This window comes from Euleptes europaea, chromosome 14 (genome assembly GCF_029931775.1).
Source record: "Euleptes europaea isolate rEulEur1 chromosome 14, rEulEur1.hap1, whole genome shotgun sequence".
Lineage (NCBI taxonomy): Eukaryota > Metazoa > Chordata > Lepidosauria > Squamata > Sphaerodactylidae > Euleptes > Euleptes europaea.
Window position 1 is genome coordinate 16565519 of NC_079325.1, and position 21467 is coordinate 16586985.

General features: G+C 43.9%; 1 protein-coding gene across 3 annotated transcripts; it reads right to left on the minus strand.

Moving 5' to 3' along the window:
* Positions 1-1560: 1560 nt before the first annotated feature.
* Positions 1561-20813, minus strand: MSANTD2 (Myb/SANT DNA binding domain containing 2). Of its 3 annotated transcripts, none has more exons than XM_056860423.1 (4): positions 20289-20813; positions 5613-5871; positions 3392-3452; positions 1561-2514 (listed from the first exon to the last, which is right to left on the minus strand). In XM_056860423.1, exons 1-4 carry the CDS (start codon positions 20802-20804, stop codon positions 1662-1664), a joined length of 1689 nt encoding a protein of 562 aa, XP_056716401.1. In that variant the 5' UTR covers positions 20805-20813; the 3' UTR covers positions 1561-1661. The 3 variants fall into 3 exon arrangements, with proteins under 3 accessions (XP_056716401.1, XP_056716402.1, XP_056716403.1); XM_056860424.1 differs by having other exon boundaries at positions 20736-20805; XM_056860425.1 differs by lacking the exons at positions 1561-2514; positions 3392-3452 and adding an exon at positions 6958-7001 and having other exon boundaries at positions 5701-5871; positions 20289-20805.
* Between the last annotated feature and the right edge of the window lie 654 nt (positions 20814-21467).

The window sequence follows — 21467 nt, forward strand, 5'->3', positions numbered from 1 at the left end:
CACACAAGCTTCAGCGAGTTCTCTACTGGCAACCTCTACTGAAGGTATAGTGCCAAGTAACTGTTATAATTTCAGCTGACATCTAGCGATTGCAGGGGCTGCATTTCATTCAACACATACCCCCTCCAAACAATCAACCAAAGATGTACATACCCTTTTCTTGCAACATATGCATCACATCTTTCCTCTGCCACACAACAGCAAAAGCAAAAATCATGGGTGCAGAGATTCTCAGGAAAGATCTTCTGACGGTTGGACCTCTTTGTGTGTTAAGATCATCAGGTGCCTGCTTCAATTGGCAACATTGACCAAAGTCGGCCTGATTGTACATGCTTGCGGAACTGACAGGCCTGTTGTGTTATAAACTTCACGGAATTACAGCAAACATATAGCGCCATTCCCTAATAAGAATTACAAACTTCTGTTTAGGATTGTACTATGATGGTAGGAAGCATGTGGGAACTATTTTTCAATCCAGAATTTATTGCCGCTTCATTAGCCAAATGTTATATTTTTATTAAGATAATGTGAATTTTTTAAAAAACCCTCTATGTTCTAATTCACCCTAAGGTTTTTCGAAAGCACTGTTGGGAAGATACACATTTCAAAATAAAAACAAGCTTATTAAAAATGCCACGGAAGATCAATCCAGTGAAGATGGTTATCATTGAGCAAGCAACACATCTCTGAAAATCCACATTTGTTTTTATTTGGATCGACACATTCATTGTATGCCACAACTTCCACTGATCAAATGAGGTGTTTTTTTTTTTAAATGAAATTAAAAAAAGCCAGCACTTGCCAGCAGCGAAATGGGGCTTATAGTAACATTTTTGATGAGGCATTTAAAAACGTTTAGTATCCCCCTGGTCCGTAGCTTCCCCCTCCCCTCCCCACCCGGCCCCACCCCTTCTCACAGCTTTGATTGTATTTGATAAAGCATGGTCTGCCAAAAATGCTTCCCAGCAGTTGAGTTACTTTCACTGCCACACAAAAGAAGCCAACTTAAAATAAAATTAAAAAAGGCTGGAGATTACTTTAACATAAAAAAAAATGCTGATATGGCAATACTACTAGTTAAGTGGGATACATCACAGAAACAGAAATTTTTTTGCAGGCAACACTGGTTGGAATAGTAAAACACATGATGGGTGAAAAAACATGAAAATGCTAAATTATATACAAGAGGCGCTAAGAGTGGCACTGAAAAACAGTCTTGTGTGACTCCAAGTTTAAACTCGCCATTATCTATTGCTTATTTATTACATAACTGTAATAACACTTATATAGACAGATGTGTAAAAATGAGACATTGTGGAAAACAGCTTTTTTTTCATATGAAACGCAAAGTGTACGTTTTGTCCAATGTGGAATGTACCAACAGTCAATTTTATTTACAGGGGCTCCCTTTCAGAGTCTCCTCTTTACAAAACCAGCTGAATGACCCAAGCAAGTAAGTTGTATATTTTACTCATTTGGGTTACACTTTTTGTGAACCACACTTGCATGTGCGTGTGTGCGCTTATGTGCCCCCTCCCTTTGAGTTCAGTTTCACACACAAAAAGGCTTACTTCACCCAGACGCGTCCTGCAAGATTCCATAAAGTGTCCAAATGCCACGCAAGAGACAAAGCCCAGATGATCCTTATGAAGGATGAGATTTCAGTTGTTAAATTTCAACGGGTATCCAATGGCTTTTTCCAGGCACTCTACCAAAGACCCCGCGGAAAGGAAGTCCCTCTCCACTTCCACAAATTTGATGTAGATGGATTTGGGCGAAACCCCTGGATCCACAATGCAGTTCTGAGATAAAAAACCATTGATTCCAACCCACTCTTTGCTGAAGGTTTTGGTGTTTGCCTGAAAATGCAAGAACAGACACTGCTGGAGAGTTCTGACCTCAGCGATACCAAGGTAACAATATATGATTCGGGCGGACGACATCTCCACTTTGAGAGAGGCTTGAGATAAAGGCATGTCTGCGTCCCCCAGAGTCTCGTTCTCGGGGTCTTGGCAGCTGCCCTCGTGATCAGGAGACTGTGGTTTCCTGTGACAATCTTCATAACCAATGGCATACAGACCGGGACTCTTAGGAATCCCCCCCGGTAATAAATACTGGACGATATTCCCACCAGTCGGTTTGGAGTGAGCAATAGGTATCCAGTCAATCTCCATGTGCAGCTCCAGGCACCTTGCTTCACTAATTGTGATCTCTAGGAATTTGTAGTAAACGTTCTTCCAGTTCATTTTCTGTACCCTGGTCATGATGATCCTGCCCTCTGGCTTCTCTGAGTTGAAGTACTCCCGGAGCCGCTTGCCAAGGGGAACCTGGGAACTGATCTCGGCATAGTGGTAACGGATATCCTCCTTCCACCGCGTGTTATAGCCAATGCCAAAAATGGCCAGTTTGTTCGAAAGGTGGAGCCTAGAGAAGTCTGTCCAGCTCTGAAACAGCTCCCATTTTAACTGGACGGATTCCAAGATCTGTACAATATTCTGCATCATGTCACGTTTCCTTAAAAAAGTGAAAACAAAAGCATGATGTTAGGTTTGTAAGACCACCAGAACACCAATATTCATAAGCAGGAACTTCTGACACACTATAGGAACGAGAGAGATTGTAAATTATTGTAGCAAAAGGATGTTTTGGACTATAAGCTTGGTTTTAAGGAATGAATCCTAGCGAATGAATCCTAGAGACCTGCTCCAGAGACTACTTCTTGTTCTACCACACTACAAATAGCAGGATCTCTCTAACTTATCAATACGGAGACAACACACACACAACAACACCTTCTACTGAGTCAGAGCCTTGGTCGGTTAAAGTCATCTTTGTCTACTCATACTGGCAGTGGCTCTCAAGGAGGGTCTCAAACAAGAGATCTTTCACATCAACGACTGCCTGTTAACTGGAGATGTCAGGGACTGAATCTGGGACCTTTGGCATGCTAAGCAAATGCTCTACTACTGAGTCACAGCACTGCCACCGGGTAACTGAAACGACATCTGTGATGGACTGCTGATGCAATATTCCAGTCTGGGAACCTTGACTAAGAGGGGGGTTCAAACAGAACTCTACTGTTGACCTGGGAGAGCAGAAGTTGAGTGTGGCAGTTGAAGGTTGGCAGCTAGAGTGGAAGGAGGAGTCTTTAAAGGGAAATGGGATGAGAGATTAACCCTAAATTAAAATGATAAAACAGTGCCAAAATTTGACTTTGCAAATAACATCTGATAGTAGGCATGCATTAGAGGTTAAAGCTCAGTTGTACTAGAGCAAGTTTTCCTGTGATTGAGGACAGTCTAAAGGATTCTTAGGAGCTTCAAATATCTTGCTCCTGTAGGCTACATCTAAAAACCTCAATTCAAAGGCAAGGCACTCATGAGCTACTTACTGTGATTCTTCAGATGATTCCTGCTTTATCTTCAACGATTTCTTGGTTGCTGGCATTTCGTCTAAAAAGGTAAGGCATAAATAGTTTTAAACAAGCCAAAGCCTTGTGACTTTAACATGCAACTGTAACCTATTTAGAAAAATTCCCAAATCCAACCTGAATGATTACTCCACCCCACAATTTTTCTTTAGCTAATTTCTTTAGATTAGTGCATAGTTCGCTCAATTAGAGCCACATTCCTCTTGAGCAACTTTGCTAAAAGCCAATGTAACTGAAAAAGTCACTTTCTGAATGACTTTTTGTTCATAGATGTTATTGTGTCTTCAATATATTTGAAGAACACTCTCATAACAAATGTCTTCATATGAGATTTAGATCCCCCATGCACCAAACCTTATTCCACCTAATACTGAACCCAAAACCCATCCACCCAGAAGCAGCTGCTGTTACAGTCACTGTGATAATATCATAAGAAGCCCCAATCAATTTTATTGTATATTTAGCAGAATTCTTAAGTGTCGAATCCAATCCTCTGAAACCTTCCAATGTCGTAATTTCAGTTTTCCACACCAGGGCTATTTTACTTTACTCTAGTTACTTCCTCTCTGAATTTGAGCTGGTACAGTCACAAGGAGAGAATTTTACCATCTCAAAAAAATGTTTACACTGGCCCTTAGAAATGCCCACATGAAGCTTTGGAAACCTTCCAATTGATTCCCGACAGCTTATAGAAGATCAGGCAATGGGGAAAACAGAGCACAGAGGTTAAACATGCATATGTGTACCGAGAGCCAAATCGACAAACTTCAGGAATTATTCTCTGTGCTGTCACACTGTGCTATTTTCAAGATACCTAAATGTCATCATCAAGGTACACAGTACCCCTGTTCACAAGTTACAGTGAATGCACCTACAATCATAGAATCATAGAGTTGGAAGGGACCACCAGGGTCATCTAGTCCAACCCTCTGCACAATGCAGGAAATTCCAAACTACCTACCTCCCAACCCCAGTGACCCCTACTCCATGCCCAGAAGATGGCCGAGATGCCCTCCCTCTCATGATCTGCCTAAGGACATATAATCAGCATTGCTAACAGATGGCCATCTAGCCTCTGCTTAAAAACCTCCAGGGAAGGAGCCCTTACCACCTCCTGAGGAAGCCTGTTCCACTGAGGAACCGCTCTAACTGTTAGAAAATTCTTCCTAATATCTAGATGGAATACCTCAAAACAGGCCAAGGAAAAACAGCTGCATTAGGACCCAGAAGTCACTGAGTCACAGAAGGTATAGTGCCAAGTAACTGTTATAATTTCAGCTGACATATAGCGATTGAAGGGCTGCATTTCATTCAACACATACCCCCTCCAAACAATCAACCTAAGATGTACATACTCTTTTCTCGCAACATATGGACATACCACCGCCTGAAGAAGCCTGTTCCACTAGGAACCACTCTAACTTTTAGAAAATTCTTCCTAATGTCTAGATGGAAACTCTTTTGATTTAATTTTAACCCGTTGGTTCTGGTCCAACCTTCTGGGGCAACAGAAAACAACTCGGCACCATCTTCTATATGACAGCCCTTCAAGTACTTGAAGATGGTTATCATATCCCCTCTCAGTCTTCTCTTCTTCAGGCTAAACATATCCAGCTCCTTCAACCTTTCCTCATAGTATAATGTACTATATTAAAGTGTACATTTGCTTTTCCTTCATACATGCGTTTTCACGCTACATTCAACGCATGTGCAGCTGAACATGTGATTTAAAACCCACATTTATCTGGGTACTGGTCCCTGGTTTCATTTGTAAAATGAATGTTCGTTGTCTCTTTCTTACGCATAGGTGTACATGCATTCACTGCAACGTGTGAACAGGACTAGCAGCAGCATGCAAAGAACAGGATGCTTATTGCACATCTGCATACAGAAGAAGAAAAATAGTTGGTTTTTATGTGCCAACTTTCTCCACCACTTAAGGAAGACTCAAACCAGCTTACAATCACCTTCCCTTCCCCTCCCCACAACAGACACCCTGTGAGGTAGGTGGGGCTGAGAGCTGTGACTAGCCCAAGGTCACCCTTCATGTGGAGGAGTGGGGAAACCAACCAGCTTTGTGTGCTACAAGTAGCCGTGGCATTACGGTACTAGCAATGACACACATAGAGATGGACAAGCAAGTAAGAGCGCCAGTGTTTGGAGAAGGCTCAATGCTTCTTACCCAAGTCGGGATCTCCCGACTGGTAGCAATGGAGATCCTGACTGTGGTTCCCCCATTCGTCTTGTGAGTAATCCTCCATGGTGCTGCCGTCCGACTCCAGCTCTTGATACAGGCCGCTACTGTTTATAAGCACAGGCTGGCAGGGTTGAGAGTCCCATCCTCCTTGGCCAAACACCTGCTCCAACTGTTCAAAAGTGTAGCTGCTTTTCCTTTTGCCCACTCCGTGCTCTTTCACCCGGCTGTAACACCTGCGCAGGGTCTAAGACACAAAAGGCGTGCATGCGTTACGTTTATACCATTGCAGTGTCTGTTAAATGTCCTATGCTGAATGAAAAATCAGCAACTATGTCCAAAAGCTGTTAAAGAATAATACCCATATACGTTATAAGTGTGTATGTATTAAATTAGAAAATAAGAAAAACACCTGGTTGAGCATAAGTATCTGAGCACGTATGTCTTCAACATGCAATATAACAACCTGAAGGTTCCCAGCATCAAATGTAAAGGCTTGTGTTTTAAAAAAAGTAATTGCCACAATAAAGTTCTTGTGATAACAATAACGACTGATGAAGTGAACCAGGTGTTTCTTATTTTCTAATTTAATACATACACACTTATAACGTATATGGGTATTATTCTTTAATAGCTTTTGGCCATAGTTGCTGTGATTTATTGTGTAACAAAGATTTGCAGCACAAGTTGTTTCTTTAATTACCTATACTGTATGAATGCATTTTCTTGTCTGCACTCTGTAATCCGCCTTGAGTCTCAGTGAAAGGCGGGCTATAAATAAGCTCTAAATAAAATACTCTGTTACCAAGACTGCTCAATATGATATGCATTCATTTCACCTGAGCAATGGCTTCATCGCACATACTTGGACCGTTTTAGCTCCAAAATACGATACTACCAGGCAGCCTTAAAGCCAGGCTGAACTTTCACAGTCATTTACGGTTTGCGACATACAGCGCCTTCACTTGCGTATTTACCACAAGAGGACAAGACATGGATGAGCGCATCGATTTAAAACAGTGATTTCATTTGTTGTTCTTTACAGCCAAGGCCCTTCGCAACCCCCCAAACTAGCTGTAAAAGAGGCAGAACTAAATCCCAGTCAGATCCCATCAAGCCCATAAGACGGACACCTTTAACAAAGGGAGGAGTGAAAATAGCTACTGTTTTGCCCATAGTTTGGAGAAGTTTAGGGGAAGGAGGGGGACAGAGACAGAAACAGGAAGTCACCAAAAGCAGACAGTTGGATCATCCCTTGCTCCAGTAAGAAAACATAAGAAGTTTTTTTTAATTGTTTGCCTAAACTCTTGAGCTAGTAAAATATATTACTTACATATTTTGCATCCTTACTAACTCACTCTGTCTCTTGGGAAGCTGCTGAAATTTAAAAAAGGTGAAATCAATAATGCTCCGAATTCCCACGCTCAAATATTAACACACAGTACTAAGATGGTCAGGACTAATAATCAAACGTTAAACCTTCATGTCCAGGCTCTAGCTTAGGGTCTGCAGCGGTGTTGGCATCCTAAATTGGAGTTTCAGCCACTTTCATCCTTGTTCTGATATCTCGTGTGGTCGCTAGGACCATATATTTATGCAGAACAAGTGTAAAGCTTTGTAAATGCTTTGGCTGGGCTGCTGCAAGACCTATGCTACCCCCCCACCCCCACCCCTTCAGTAGCATGGAATTTGATTTTGACAAAAGAAGCCCTGAAGGTTACTCTTGACCATCTTCCCCACCTGCCCCCAAGACGCTGCTGATGCTCATATGTTGTCCCCACCCTGCATGATAAGAATCAACTAGTGCCCTTCCTGGTAGTTGGAATCCCAAGAGTTGGGGAGAAAGATATTAATTATAGTTAATTTCATTATGCTGCTTTGGAGAAGTGAAGAGAGCAAAAAAGGGAAGAACAAGAAATCATTTGCTGGCTAGAAGTAAATTACGTTTGGCCGGGCCTGCAAATTCTGGGAGGCGGATGTAAATCGCTGCTCCCTAAGTTCACTATCACTGAAACAACAGGCCTGGGAGTGACTAAACTACTGTAACTACCAAAAATGCCAGCTCTAAGACAGAACTTTGGAAAACAGCACAGAGGAATGGAGTCTCCCCCCTCCCATTTCTAGAGAGCTCAGCCAAGTAGGTTATGAGGTTGAAGTTTTTTCACCTTCCTAACTCCAGTTCATCCTATTCAACAAAATTACTTTTGACGATGTTTTGCAAACATCCAGTGGGCCTTATAGCAAACTACTGATGCAATACCATGTTCTGCATTGTTTAACATGTCATGTTGAATACTTAGTGCTTCATTCAGATGACAGCTCCACCTCAAAATACTGCCATTCTCACATTGTTTATTAGATGTACCATCCTATTGGCTGTATCACGTTGTGTAATCTGCCTTGACGGGTAGACTGTAAATAACGTAAATTAAATTAAATTAAAAAAACAAAAGGGTACTAAACTATCAACCCCAACCAGCTCCTTCAAGGATCCCAATTCTCTGGAAGAAGAAGAAGAAAGAAAAAAAGGAATGCATTGAAGTCCATCTCAAATAGAAGGGCCGAAATCAGGTCACCCTTTATTATGTTCTGAATCAAACAGTCTCATTTGGCGCTTTCTCTCACATTGGACCTCAAACATTTCAATTAGATGATTAAAATTTTAAGATATGCGCACACACTTGTGATAAGCACATTCAAAATGTTTAAGTAAAAATTGATTTTATGCCTCTCCACTCTTTCTGATAAGTTCCAGCATGGGACACAATCAACTTACTGCAAAGACTTAGACTACATGAATAGTAGTGGGACGCATGCCTTGTTGGGAGGTCAGCAGAACTAAATCCCCTAAATTTCAAATACTTTTGCTTGGCTGTCTTAGTGAGAGTTGAACCTAATAATATCTCAGCCATTAATGCAGATTCATTAGCAAGGATAAACGGTTTTATTAACAGCTAAGCTAAAACAAACAATGTCTCTATCATAATTAGCCAACAAATCTTAATACACGCTGATGACAGTCTCCTGGGAGCGTCAATGCTTGCAAATACCTCTCCAAATGTTTGGGAGTCAATTTAGTATTTGAAGGTGTCTCTTCTCGCTTCCTGCTACAGTGATACAGTAGAAATATGACTAAATGAAATCGTATTGAGGATTCACAATTTTTTAACCCAAGCACAGAGATCTCCTCTCCAGGAAAAAAACAAAAAACAAAAAAAACACCCCAAAACTCATGGGGTTCAAGGACTAATAGCCACAATGGTCAGAGGGCTGAACTAAGGACAGGGAAGATGGCAAAAATCACTCTCCTCTTGTGTCAGCAGAGCTGATGCTTGCAGAAGAGGAAGGAAAGGGTGATTAGGTGGCACCTAGTCCACGTGGAACTCCAGGGTTGCTACAGGCTGGCACCTCTGGACACCTCTTGCCTTGAAAACCCTATGGGGTTACATAGATAAGTCAGCTGTGACTTGACGGCACTTTCCACCACCAGTCCACGTGGGTCTCCAGCCCTGGGACTCAACTTTCCTGGGTCTGGAAGGAGCTGCAGGGAGGAAGGGTAATGAGGGAAAGATCCCTGCATGAGCAGACCACAGGATTGAACCCCCTATAACTTACTGCTGACAAAATACACCTCCCTGAAGGTAAGAACAAGCTTTTCCCCAGCTGCTGCAAAGTATTTCTCTCCTCCCCCCATCAAGTCACAGCTGACATATGGCTATCTTGTAGGGTTTTCTAAGCAAGAGTCATTCAGAGATAGTTTACCTTTGCCTGGCTCCGCATCACAACCCTGGTATTCCTTGGTGGTCTCTCTTCCAAACACTAGCCAGGGCCAACCCTGTTTAGCTTCCGAGATCTAATGAGATTGGGCTAGCCTGGGCTATCCAGGTCAGGGCTGAGTGTAGAGGTTTACAAACAAACTAAAGTTATTATCAGCACATGCTTCTCCACAGGAACACATCTGCAGGATTCCCCATAGGTACCCTGTGAGAGAGAGCCAGAGTGCTGTAGTGGCTAAAAGTAGCGGAGTATAACCTGGTAGAACCGGGTTCGACTCCTCACTTCTCCACATGAAGCCTGCTGAACTCTCTCAGCCCACGCAGAGGCAGGCAATGGCAAACCACCTCCCAACGTCTCTTGCCTTGAAAACCGTATGGGGTCACCATAAGTCAGGTGTGACTTGACGGCACACACACACCCTATTATAAGTAGGGCTAGGTAAGTTCAAGACACTCAGTCATCTTGAAATCTGAAAATTTTCAAGCAATCGTTGTAAGATTGGCCAAATTACATCCAACCAGCAGCACCCCTGTTTTACTCTGTCTTCAGTTCTGAATGTTTCAAGGAAAGACTACAACAGCATAGGCCAAACACTGTTTACCTTGGGGACTAAAACCATACCTAATTTAAGAAAAGTGTTTAAACGTCCCTGGAGGAGTCACAGCTCAGTGATAGAGCTTAGCATGCACAAAGCCCCAGGTGCTGCCGCTGATACCTCCACTTAAAAGGATCTCAGATAGCAAGGCACCTGCCTGAGAGCTACTGCCAGTCACAGCAGGCAATACTACACTGGGCTAGACAAACCCACCTATAAGAAAACTTCATATGTTCAATTTGTAAACAGAACTGACATAAAGTCGGTTTGCTTGCCACCAGTCACTCTCGTCCTTGGCTGAGGTGATGGGGGAAAAGGAGAGTACAAGGCCACTTGAGTCAACCAACCTGATTCCTTAAGGCAGGGGTGGGGAACGTCAGGCCTGGGGGCCGTTTAAGGCCCGCAAAATCATTTGGTCTGGTCCTCTGTGGGTCCTGGCATATCTCTAGGTCAGAAGGATCTAAGACTAGTGATCAGCCTCCTCCCGCGGACAGGAATAGCCTCTATTCAAGGCAGATGTGAGTTTGTTTTGCTGAGAAAAGGAACCTTTTCCCCCCTTGCGGAAGAGTCGTTAGCTGCTAGGGCCACCCAAGAAACTGTGTTAACCCTTTCCCACCCAGGCCATGGAGAAACATATTCCCTCTGTACTACAAGAGGGCTGGGGGCGGAAGTGGCAACAATGGAGGGGTTAAAGGAGGCAGGGCCAGAATGCGCGTGGGGGCGGGGCGTGAGTTCTTAGTCAGTGTGTCCTTATTTCATCTCTGCAGGCGGAGGTAGCAGGAGCTGGCTGTAGAATCTAGCCCCGACCATGCAGAGCAGGAGCAACTCCAGCATGCGTCTGGATGGCTACGGCCAGCTGGTGCAACGCCCGGCTGGTGCAACAGAGTGCTCCACCAGTTGGATGCCTGCCTGCCAGCCACGCGGGAGGGGGGTCATCTGGGGCAGCTGCCTGCTTGGGGCTTGGTCGGCTAATTTTTAAGTTGATAATTTTGTACGGCCAGTGAATGATGTTATAAACATCCAAATGGCCCTTGGCGGAAAAAAGGTTCCCCACCCCTGCCTTAAGGCATTGTTTCTCAAACTCTTCACTTACCCCCTGAGCCTACTTGACCCCTTCTTGCCCTTAAGGTTCTCTTAACAGTGTTCTGGGCTCCACAGGTGAATATGCCCATATGCAGTTTTGTGCAGCCTGAAGCTGCATGTAAGGGGGGGGTACTAATCCAGCACTGTCATTAGAAGAGGCATAGAACAGCATCCCTATGACACTCTCCTAAATCACACAATGGGAAATCTTCCTTAGATCAAAGCAGCAGCTTTTGCTGGGGTTTTTCTCCAGCTCAGGTTGAGGTGATAGGGCAGCTGCAATACAATCCAACAAACCCAGTGAGGATCACTGAAGGGATCTGCCCACTTCAGGATCCTCTTTTCCCTGTAATCAATCAATCAATCAATCTCTCTCTCTCTCACACACACACACACACTCTCACTCTCTCTCACACACACACACACTTCAGCAGTCTTCCCATGCTCCACTAAGAGCAGGCCTCTCCCACAGTTTGAGAATCACTGCCCTCAGGTGATTGAGAAGTTGATCCTAAGGAAGCACAAAGGCTGCAAATGACAGACATTCCCCATTCCAATGACTCCACTCCCAAACACTGATAAGCAAATACACAGCAGTGACAATATAGGTTCTGCTACACTTACAGGGTGGGAGAAAGGGTTGACATACAGACTCCCAGGCCAATGAAAACACATACAAGTGCTAGAGGTCTCCTCTTTCATTCTTTCCTAGAAATTATCTAGAGAGACTCATCTCACATGCTTAGATTCCCTGGCACTGAGAACAAAAGACACAGTAACCTCTGGTGTTGAGCTTCTGACTGTCTAGGTACAGCCTCATCTACTTAATATCTGCTGATCCAAACATGGCATTTTTAAAAGAGTTTATTGCTGACCAGTGGTCATCATTATATCCAAACCTTCCAAATTAAATAATGGAAGGCTTAATATTCCTTTCAGTGTCTGCTGGAAATAAGATTAGCATTTATTCTCCCCCTCACTGCTTTGCTCTTTCCTAAGCAGCTCTAGTAGCTGCAAGTATACTCAACTTCCTAACCAGAAAATATTTTCTGTTTTTCTATTTCTGTGATTTTTTAGCCCAAACCTCAGAACATTTACATTGAAGTCCCTCTGAGTTCCGTGGAACTTACTTCAAAATATCTTTACAGCCTAAAGTCCGCTAGAGACTTGGTTAGTGACACTCTGACCTCCAAGACACAGCCAATACACTGAAAGCAATTATCTGGACGGTCCAAAGGGCTCTGTAATTTCCTTTGTATTTTCTACGCAGAGGCTACATAGCAAATAAAAGGGAGTAACCTGCAGTCTCGTTACTAATCCTTCAAAAACCTCCCTAAAAACATGGGCACAAAATAGGAAATTGGAGTCTTTGTGAGCAACCACGTTTGATACCTGCTGAAGAACTCATGTGATTATCTGCTTACCCAAGAGTAATTTAAGACAGGGATCTAGCAGTTCCAGAGCAGTGATTCAGCATATGCTTGTTTCAGAGGGTAGCTGTGTTGGTCTCCAGTAGAACAGCTAAGGTGCTGTTGGACTCGTATCTAGCTGCATATGCTCAAAAGCATGGCAAACCAAAATGAAATCAAATATCCCAAGGCAGACAGCTGTATGCAAACAAGCCCAGGGTCCCTAATTTGTGTTAGCTAAGTAACTACTGGTTCCTTTGAAAATTAATCACTTTAATTCTCCCAGGCAAAAGAAAAGGAAGTTACATCCAGGAAGGCAAATGGTGAACGTTAATTAAATTATCTGCACTAAATCAAGTATCAGATAAGATCAACATGTTAGCATTGCGCAGAGCGGCAAGCAGCATATTTTCATATTCTGTAAAACAGGCAGAGCAAAGGCTTATCACGGATGCTGCCTTAAACCTAGATTAATGCTGAATGTGTGTCAGATAATCGCTGTTCAATATAAGGGGAAATGATTCTGTTAAGATAATGTTTTCTTCAAAGGAACAAGATGCTCGCAGGCTCCGAATACATACATTTTAAGGAAGGACAGACCTGACCATTGCTTTGACTTTGTGCATCTTGGATTTCTCTCTCGTTATTACTCAAGGTGCCCTGACCTGGATGGCCCAGGCTAGCCTGATCTCGTCAGATCTCAGAAGCTAAGCGGGGTCAGCCTTGGTTAGTATTTGGATGGGAGACCACCAAGGAATGCCAGGGTTGCTGTGCAGAGGAAGGCACTGGCAAACCACCTTGGTTAGTCTCTTGCCATGAAAACCCCAAAAGGGGTTGCTATAAGTCGGCTGCGACTTGAAGGCACTTTACACACACACACATTACTCAAGGTGTTGCTTGATTAAAGCATAGTTTTTGAAAATATAACTGCTTTGAAGAGTGCAAATGATATAGCAAAATCAAAGTTAGATGCTGAATCATCGTTGTTTGTTTGTTTATTTGGAATATTTCTATGCTGCCTCTTCCTGCTTGAGGCTGCTTACAACTAAAAACCACAGTAAAAATGCCATTAAAAAACAAGAACACCACAATCTTACTTTTCCCTTGAAAGTGTGCATACTTGTCTCCTTGATCTTAGTCTGGCCAAAGCTTTTTCAAGCTCCTTCAACCATGAGGGCTGAATTCTCATGCAAGTGTTTCAGAGCCACATAATACATCCTAGGGGGTTACCGCCATTATGTATTCCCAGCGATGTATTAAGAGTTTGAAAATGTTATAAAAAACATTGCTTTAAAAGGGTTTTTGGATACCACGACTTATAAATGGTTGGAAGACGTCTTCACAGCTAAAGGGGCCAAACAAAGTGTGAAATGTACTTTTTATAACGTTTTCAAACTCTTAATACATCGGTGGGAATACATAGAAAGTGCGAACAGTATTTTTAAAAACATTTTCAAACTCTTAATACATCGCTGGGAATACAAGTGCGGAACCCCCCTAAAGGAGACTGTCAATATACGATATAATCCTGTGCCCATTTACACAGAAGCCAGACCCTCTGTGTTTAACAAAGCTCACTCAGAGGTAAGCCCATACCACACTTGCGCTAAAGGAAATCACGGGATCCACAGAAAAATCCAAAGCCAAAAAATTGTTCAATGTATTTTATTAAGATGAGCTGAAATATACCGGTAGTAACACAGTATGCAAGCTTCTTGGGTCTCTAACATTAGGAGGGAAAAAAAGGATGGGGGTGGAAAAAGAGGAAAGTCAGATGTCCCGGGCCATAACATCAAGGCCTCTACCATATCTTTTGCAAGATGTGTTGCACATCAAATTAGGTTGGGTGGTGCTGCTTGCACGTGTGCTTTTCTGTGAAGAAACAGAAGGGGAAATGGTGTCTTCCACTGAAGAATACAAAAGCCAGCAGCTAATCAAATTCTTTCCGACACCAATGGAATGCACGGGTCCCTTAAAAGGCTGAAGGGGAAACATGGTAGTCCCTACACTGACAAAACTGGAAAGAAAGTAAAAGAGCCAGCCAAACTGAGCAATTTTACCTCATGAGTGGAGGACAACAAATCCCCACAAGCAAAGCCTCATCCCAGATCATCGTCCTACAAAGGAAGAATCCCTATGATAGCTAAATGAAGACCTTTTAGTTAGAGTCTCCTGATTTTTTCTGTTATTAAAGTGTATGCACTGTGTTCTTTGAGCCCACGTACAAGTCATGAAAGAGGTTTTAAAAAATGCCCATGACTGAGAAGCAAAATATGCATTTTCCTCTCTAAAGTTGCATGTGGAAGCAATAAAATACTGTTGGAGTTAACCAGTTGAGGGTCAACAGCCCTTCAGATGGAGAACTTGAAAATGGTGAAAATTAAGAGTGATACCCTCCTAAAGCCACTTCCATGGACTTGGAAGGATCTTAGTCTGCTTAGGATGGCACTGTGTGTCAATAAAGTTTATCAATCTCTACCTACCGGTATGTCACAACTAATACTAAAGATACAGTAAATGAAGATTATACAGCATTCCCTTCAGCTGCTGGCATTATTTGACCTCAAACCAAGGCACAAACACAGCATTTAAATCCACTTGAGAGATGTTAAGAGTAAGTTGCTATACCATGCACTTTCACAAGATTTCTCTACGAAATGAATCCGGAAGCACCTCACACAAAGTCCACAAAATCTACACTGTTAGAAAGGGCACCACTGACATGCCAAGCAACACAATTACAGTGCATTCCTAGGGAGAGTTACTCTAGTCTAAGCCCATTCATTTCAAAGGGCTTAGACTGGAGTAAGTCTTCTTAGGAATGCACTATTAGTATAGCAACGGGGCCTTCCAGAAGTTGCCACACGTCCTCCTAAGCATCACGAGGGAGTTGCTTACCCATCATCTGTAGCATATCTATGTCTGAGCTTACCCATCAGCTGTAGCATATCTATGTCTGAGCTTGGATCTCAGACTGGGCCTTTCCAAGTCCAGTGTTCTACTGTATATACCTGTTACTTCCATACATCTACCCAGTGGTAAATGGCTTGCTATACCATTCTCAGTATCTGGCAGCAAACTGGATTCACCTTATGAACCAAATCTCTTAATGACAGCTTTGGAATCCAGCAAAGATACTAAGAACTTGGAAGCGACAGTGTAAGGATAGATTAAACTGCGTTTATTACAGTATTAATAGAATTATAAAACAAACGTGATGGAGCAAGTCCAGCTGTAAGAACAGTTAAGCTGAAAATTAAATCAAAAACTTTCATCTAAAGATATATTGGTAAAAGATGCAGTGTGGACACTCACATGTAGTGATGATACTAAAACTGAGACAGAACACTACCAGTTTTTTTAAAGCTCTGTTTGTCCTCCAAGTTATACCTCATCACCACCGTAAGCTTGAGCAAAAACTCACATCATTAGATGTTCTATTTAGATCCATCTTCATACCAAGTTTGAGGATAGGAGCCCTTGTCCATCTGCAATGATGCTACTGAGACGCTTGGCACACAGAGTTGTAGCTAAAATGACATCTATCCACAATTCCTCAGACCTCTTTCAATCCCCATGGTTGTATCTCACAGTAGTAATAACTTACTGTATTTACTCTGGGGGAAAAACACTTCTGTCTGTAAGCACTGTCTCTCTGAAAGACTGGGAATATATACTCCAATGGCTTTATGTTTCAATAATGAAGGTTTGACTGAAACAGTGAAACTAATAAAAAGCACCTGTGTGTTAAACAAGAGGATACCCAACTTGGAATAACTGCACCCCAACTGAAATCAGGCTTCAAGTAAACTCTGAAGACAATGGGTCTCAAACTTTCTGAAATGGTACCCGTTTCTAAACTGACTGCATCTCCTGGAGATGTAACTCCATGCTACTTAAACTGCAAGAAATTTACATCCATTAATACTGAACAAGTTTAAAATGTAATCAATATACAGTATACCACCATTGAGACAAAGGCTGTATTTCATGGCTGTTTCACACTTTATGCAGAGGCAAATTCAAATGTGCCACTGAGCCTCTTAGAAGTTCTTCCAGCTTACCCTGTTCCTTTTAGTCCCACAATTTATGTACAAAATACAGTAATCCACTGTTCGTCTTAACCCACAGTTTGAAAACCATTGCCTTAAAGGGAAAGCTGACCAGGACTAGAGATGTGAAGGCTTGGGGGGGGGGTTGAGGGGGGGAAATATAGGCCTGAGGCTTCTTCTCTTCTTCCAATGGAAAAATTGGAAACTTTGGGGAGCACTTTATAAACTCCATGACCTGGATAGCCCAGACTAGCCATATCTCAAAAGCTAAGCAGGGTCCGACCGGATTAGTATTTGAATGGGAGACTACCAAGGAATTCCAGGGTTGTTATGCTGAGGAAGGCAATGGCAAACCACCTCTGTTATTCTCTCGCCTTGAAAACTCTATGGGGTCACCTGAAGTCAGATGCGACTTGATGGCACTTGACATCCGCACACAGAAAATATTCCTGTGAAATACTTTGTCTTTTAGAATGAGTGAAGTGCTTTTAAAGACAAGGTGGGCATGATGTAGACATATACAGCTCTTAAATACAAGATGCACTCCTACACATAGAAGGATACCTGATCTTCATGAGGGCAGCATGCAGGGCTTTCATTTGTTCTGTGGCCCTTTTGACCTGACCCTTCTTTTGTGGCTCACCTTTTCACATCTCCCTCAAACCACTCTGGTACATATACCCACAGATTGGGTGTCCAAGTAACTTATTGCCCTACCTTGATAGAAAGATGAGAAGGAGATGGGTCAGAAACTGCTCCAAAGCCTCAGAGGAAAACTGAAAGTTTCATTGAGAGCTGAGGTCTCTCTAACCCATAGCTACAGAAGAAAGTGGACAGCATCAAGCTAGAACTACATCTAGCTGTACAGATATTACTACAGACCCTTTGTGTGACCTTTTTTTCCTGACCAAACATATATATCTTACTTAACACAAAGCTTGTGTTTTCTGTTTAACTCCTATTTTTTTTACTTTTCGGATAGCAAACATTAAGGTACATGGGCTAAAGTAGCATAGGGTACATCAGCTTGCGGTTTCCTCTTAAGCATTGGGTATATTTGCAGTTTTGCTTGTAGAAAAATAAGGCATTTATAGCTTTCCATACATGCTAAGTTATAAATATGAATTTTCAGTTATTAAAGCAGTAAAATTGGTTTATGTTTGATAGGACATCAAGTATTGCATGGGTTTCAATTTTTTCCCAATTTTTCTGTTTTTTCCAAGGGAAATTTACATCTCTATCCAGAATACATGGGAGGGAAGGTGGCATGGTATAGCCCAGTCTTGTCAGATCTCAGAAGCTAAGAAGGGTTGCTACTTGGAAGGGAGACCACCATGGAAGACTGCAGAGGAAAGCAATATCAAATCATCTCTTCTTCTCACTTGCCTTGAAAGCCCCTTGCTAGGGTCGCCATAAGTTGGCTGCGACTTGACAACACTTTACACACATACACACAGAGAACACGTAACAAAAGACTGATCAAAAGAAGCCAATCTGCTTCTACCTATGGATCAGATCAACTGCTAGAAGCTGCTAGAGAGGAGGAGCCCTCTTTAAGCAGAGTCTGGACAAACACTTGTCAGGGATGCTCTAGGCCAGAGTTTCCCAAACGTTTTGAGTCATGGAGCACTTTTCAGGAGAGAAATTCGTCACGGAGCACTAATTTTCACCTAGCACCTATATACTAAACCGAATGACAGTAGTATTTTTCTTTCCAATCTCTTCATGGAGCCCTGGAGATGTTTCGCAGGCACCAAGTGCTCCTTGGAGCACAGTTTGGGAACCTCTGCTCTAGGCTGATCCTGCATTGAGCAGGGGGTTGGACCTGGATGAGTTGCTGATACTTCTGCACCACTCCAACTAATAGACAAGCGACCTGTTGTGTCAGCAATCTGATGAGCTAGAGGGAGAAAGCACATGCTAGATTCCATCCAAGTGCGCCCTTTCCCTACCTGTTTTCATTAATTATATAAAAAGAATTTACCCTTACTGGCAATGACTCAGTAAGCAAATACAGAAACAGTACCGCATGTAGAGAGGATGGTGGAAGAATAAAGAGGAACGTAAGGCATACACATCACCTTGCCCACATGGAGGCAGGCAATGGCAAACCACCCGAACGTCTCTTGCCTTGAAAACCCTACCAGGTTGCCATAAGTCAGGTGTGAGTTTAACACACTTTCCTCCACCACCACACATTGCCTCCACAATTTCCCATTTGATAAAGAAAACTATCAGCTAAAAAAGTGACAGATCTCCCCCCAGCGCCTAATCTCGCTCAGAAACAACAATCCCCAATGGAAAAATAAGGAAAGCTGTTTCCACTGTGATTTTTAACACTGCTTTATCAGTCGTGATCAGCATGGAGACTACAACCCTTAACCAACAGATTTACATTGATGCCATAAAGCATTTTTACCTTAATGAGGAAATTAATTCATGTTGCAATTAACAACCATTTAGCATTTGCGTTCTGTTCAACTTAGAATTAAAGACATGATCTGTGACTTTCCAGAACTATTCAGTGTTCCTGTAATTTGGCAGAAAACCCAATCAGATGACTGACACAAGATCCTTCATTATCTGGAAGTTTAGGACATTGGCAGATGCTTCCAAAAGCTCTGAAGTCAACCCCACAAACAGCATGCTCACTATTGGGAACTGCTTAAGTCAACTACTTGGGCTACATTTACCATCGTATGTTAGACGAACTTGTTGCTCATTATTTTAAGATCACAGCTGTGTACAGAACTTCTTGATATTGCCCCCCCACACACACACACACAAACACACCTTCTGGGGCTACAAAAAGCAAAGGCAGCTTCCAATCTGAAACCTCTGCTCAACAAGCTGTGCTTTGTTACATACCTACATCGCATGGCCGACCAAGTTTAAATTAGTAGAAAAGGGCAAGAGTCCAGTAGCACCTTAAAGACTAACAAAAATATTTTCTGGTAGGGTATGAGCTTTCTGAAGAAGTGAGCTGTAGCTCACGAAAGCTCATACCCTACCAGAAAATATTTTTGTTAGTCTTTAAGGTGCTACTGGACTCCTGCCCTTTTCTACTACTGCAGACAGACTAACACGGCTACCCACTGCGAATTACCTTCAAGTTTAAATTGTAAGCTACCACTCTTTTGCAAAAGCAACAGATCGGGTCACAGAGAAAACCAAAGCACGCACACCCATTTCTTCCACAGCAAAACTTACAAGGTCTCTCTGAACGAGTGCTGGATTTTCTTCCTGTTACGAAGACTATTAAATTTATGGCCCGATGCTTTTTTTTTTTTTTTTAAAGAAATCATCACCACGTCAACCAAAACCAGGATGTACACAAACGGCAAGTTGCCTGCAAGGGACCACGCAAGACTTGCAAAGAGACATTAAAGAACACAAGGAGATGGTCGAAGGCTTTCACGGTCAGAGTTCATTGGTTCTTGTCGGTTATCCGCGCTGTGTAACCGTGGTTACACCACGGTTACACAGCCCGGATAACCTACACGAACCAACGAGGAGATGGGTTTGCCAGCAAGCGCAAGCCCCTTGCGGCAGCACCGCAGGGCGTGGACAGAGATCCTGGCGAGAGAAGGGCAATGTTTTGAACCACCGGGAAGGCGCGCGGGCCCGGCCCGGCGGGACGTCCCGGCAGCCTCCCCCAGGCCACGCCTGACAAGCCCGGCGGCCGCCAGCCTGGCCCGGGCAGCGCCTCTCCTCCGCCTGCGGAGCCTCCCCTGTGGGGACAGCGTACCTTGATGCGCTCCCGGCACTGGGACGGCGTCCGCTCGTAGCCCAGCTCGGCCAGGGCGCGGGAGACGCGCTCGTACATGGCGGGCCCGGGGGCCTTGCTGCCGAAGACGGTGCCGGCGCCCTCCAGCTGCTGGTAGCGCGCCTCCACGAGCCGCTCGTTGCCCCACACGGCGATCAGCGCGTTGGTCTCGGCCGGCGTCCACGACATGCCCCGGCAGGCGGCGGCCGTGGCGGTGCCGCCGGGCGAGAAGGAGACGGACGGCGAGGCTCCGCCGCGGCCCCCGCCGCCGCCGCCTCCCCCCGAGCCGGCCCCGGCCCCCGTCGAGGTCGCCGCGGCCACGGAGCCCGGGCCGGCGGGGCCTAGCGGGGAGGCGCCGCTGGGCGTGGAGGGGTCGGAGAGGCTCGGGTTGCCGTCGCTGAGCGCCCCGGGCGAGCCGGGAGACAGCACCTCCATCTTGGGGATCTTCAGCGGCGACGCGGCGGCGGGGAGCTGTGAGGAGCCACAGGGCGCCGCCATATTGGAGGGGCCGAGCGGGCGGAAGTGACGGGCCGAGCCCCGAGCGGGCGGGGCTTCCGCCAGGAGTGAAGCGGGAGAATAGGAAAAGGGGGCGACGCGGCGGGAGGCGCGTGCCGCGGTCAGCGGTCGAACCGGGCGGCGTGACGTCAGCGCCGGGACGTCAGCCGTTGACGGCGTTGGTCGTGGGAGCGGGATTGACGGTGGCCAACCTCCAGGTACTTTAGAAGTAATCAACAGCACCACAGCTCAATCTTACAGAATCAAATTTAAATAATTTAAATAAATCTTATATCCACTAAGTGTAAGGCAAAGAAATCTCAAATAATACAATGCAGAGGTAAAAATCACTATATTTTACAGTCAAGTAAATAGCTTACTACTAGACAGTGAAAGCTACCGGTGTCCCTGGACGTTCTGATTTGTTCAGCCGTTTGTTAGGCTTTGCAAGCTGTTTGCTATTTACTTGATTTATTTAAATTTATTTAAAGATTTAAATTTATTTAAAGATTTTAAGATTTATTTAAATTTATTTAAATTTGTATCTGTAAGATTGAGCTGTGGTGCTGTTGATCATTTCTAAGCTAACGTTGGTCAGCACACGTATCAATTATTTAGTATAACCTCCAGGTACTAGCTGGAGATCTCCCGCTATTACAACTGATC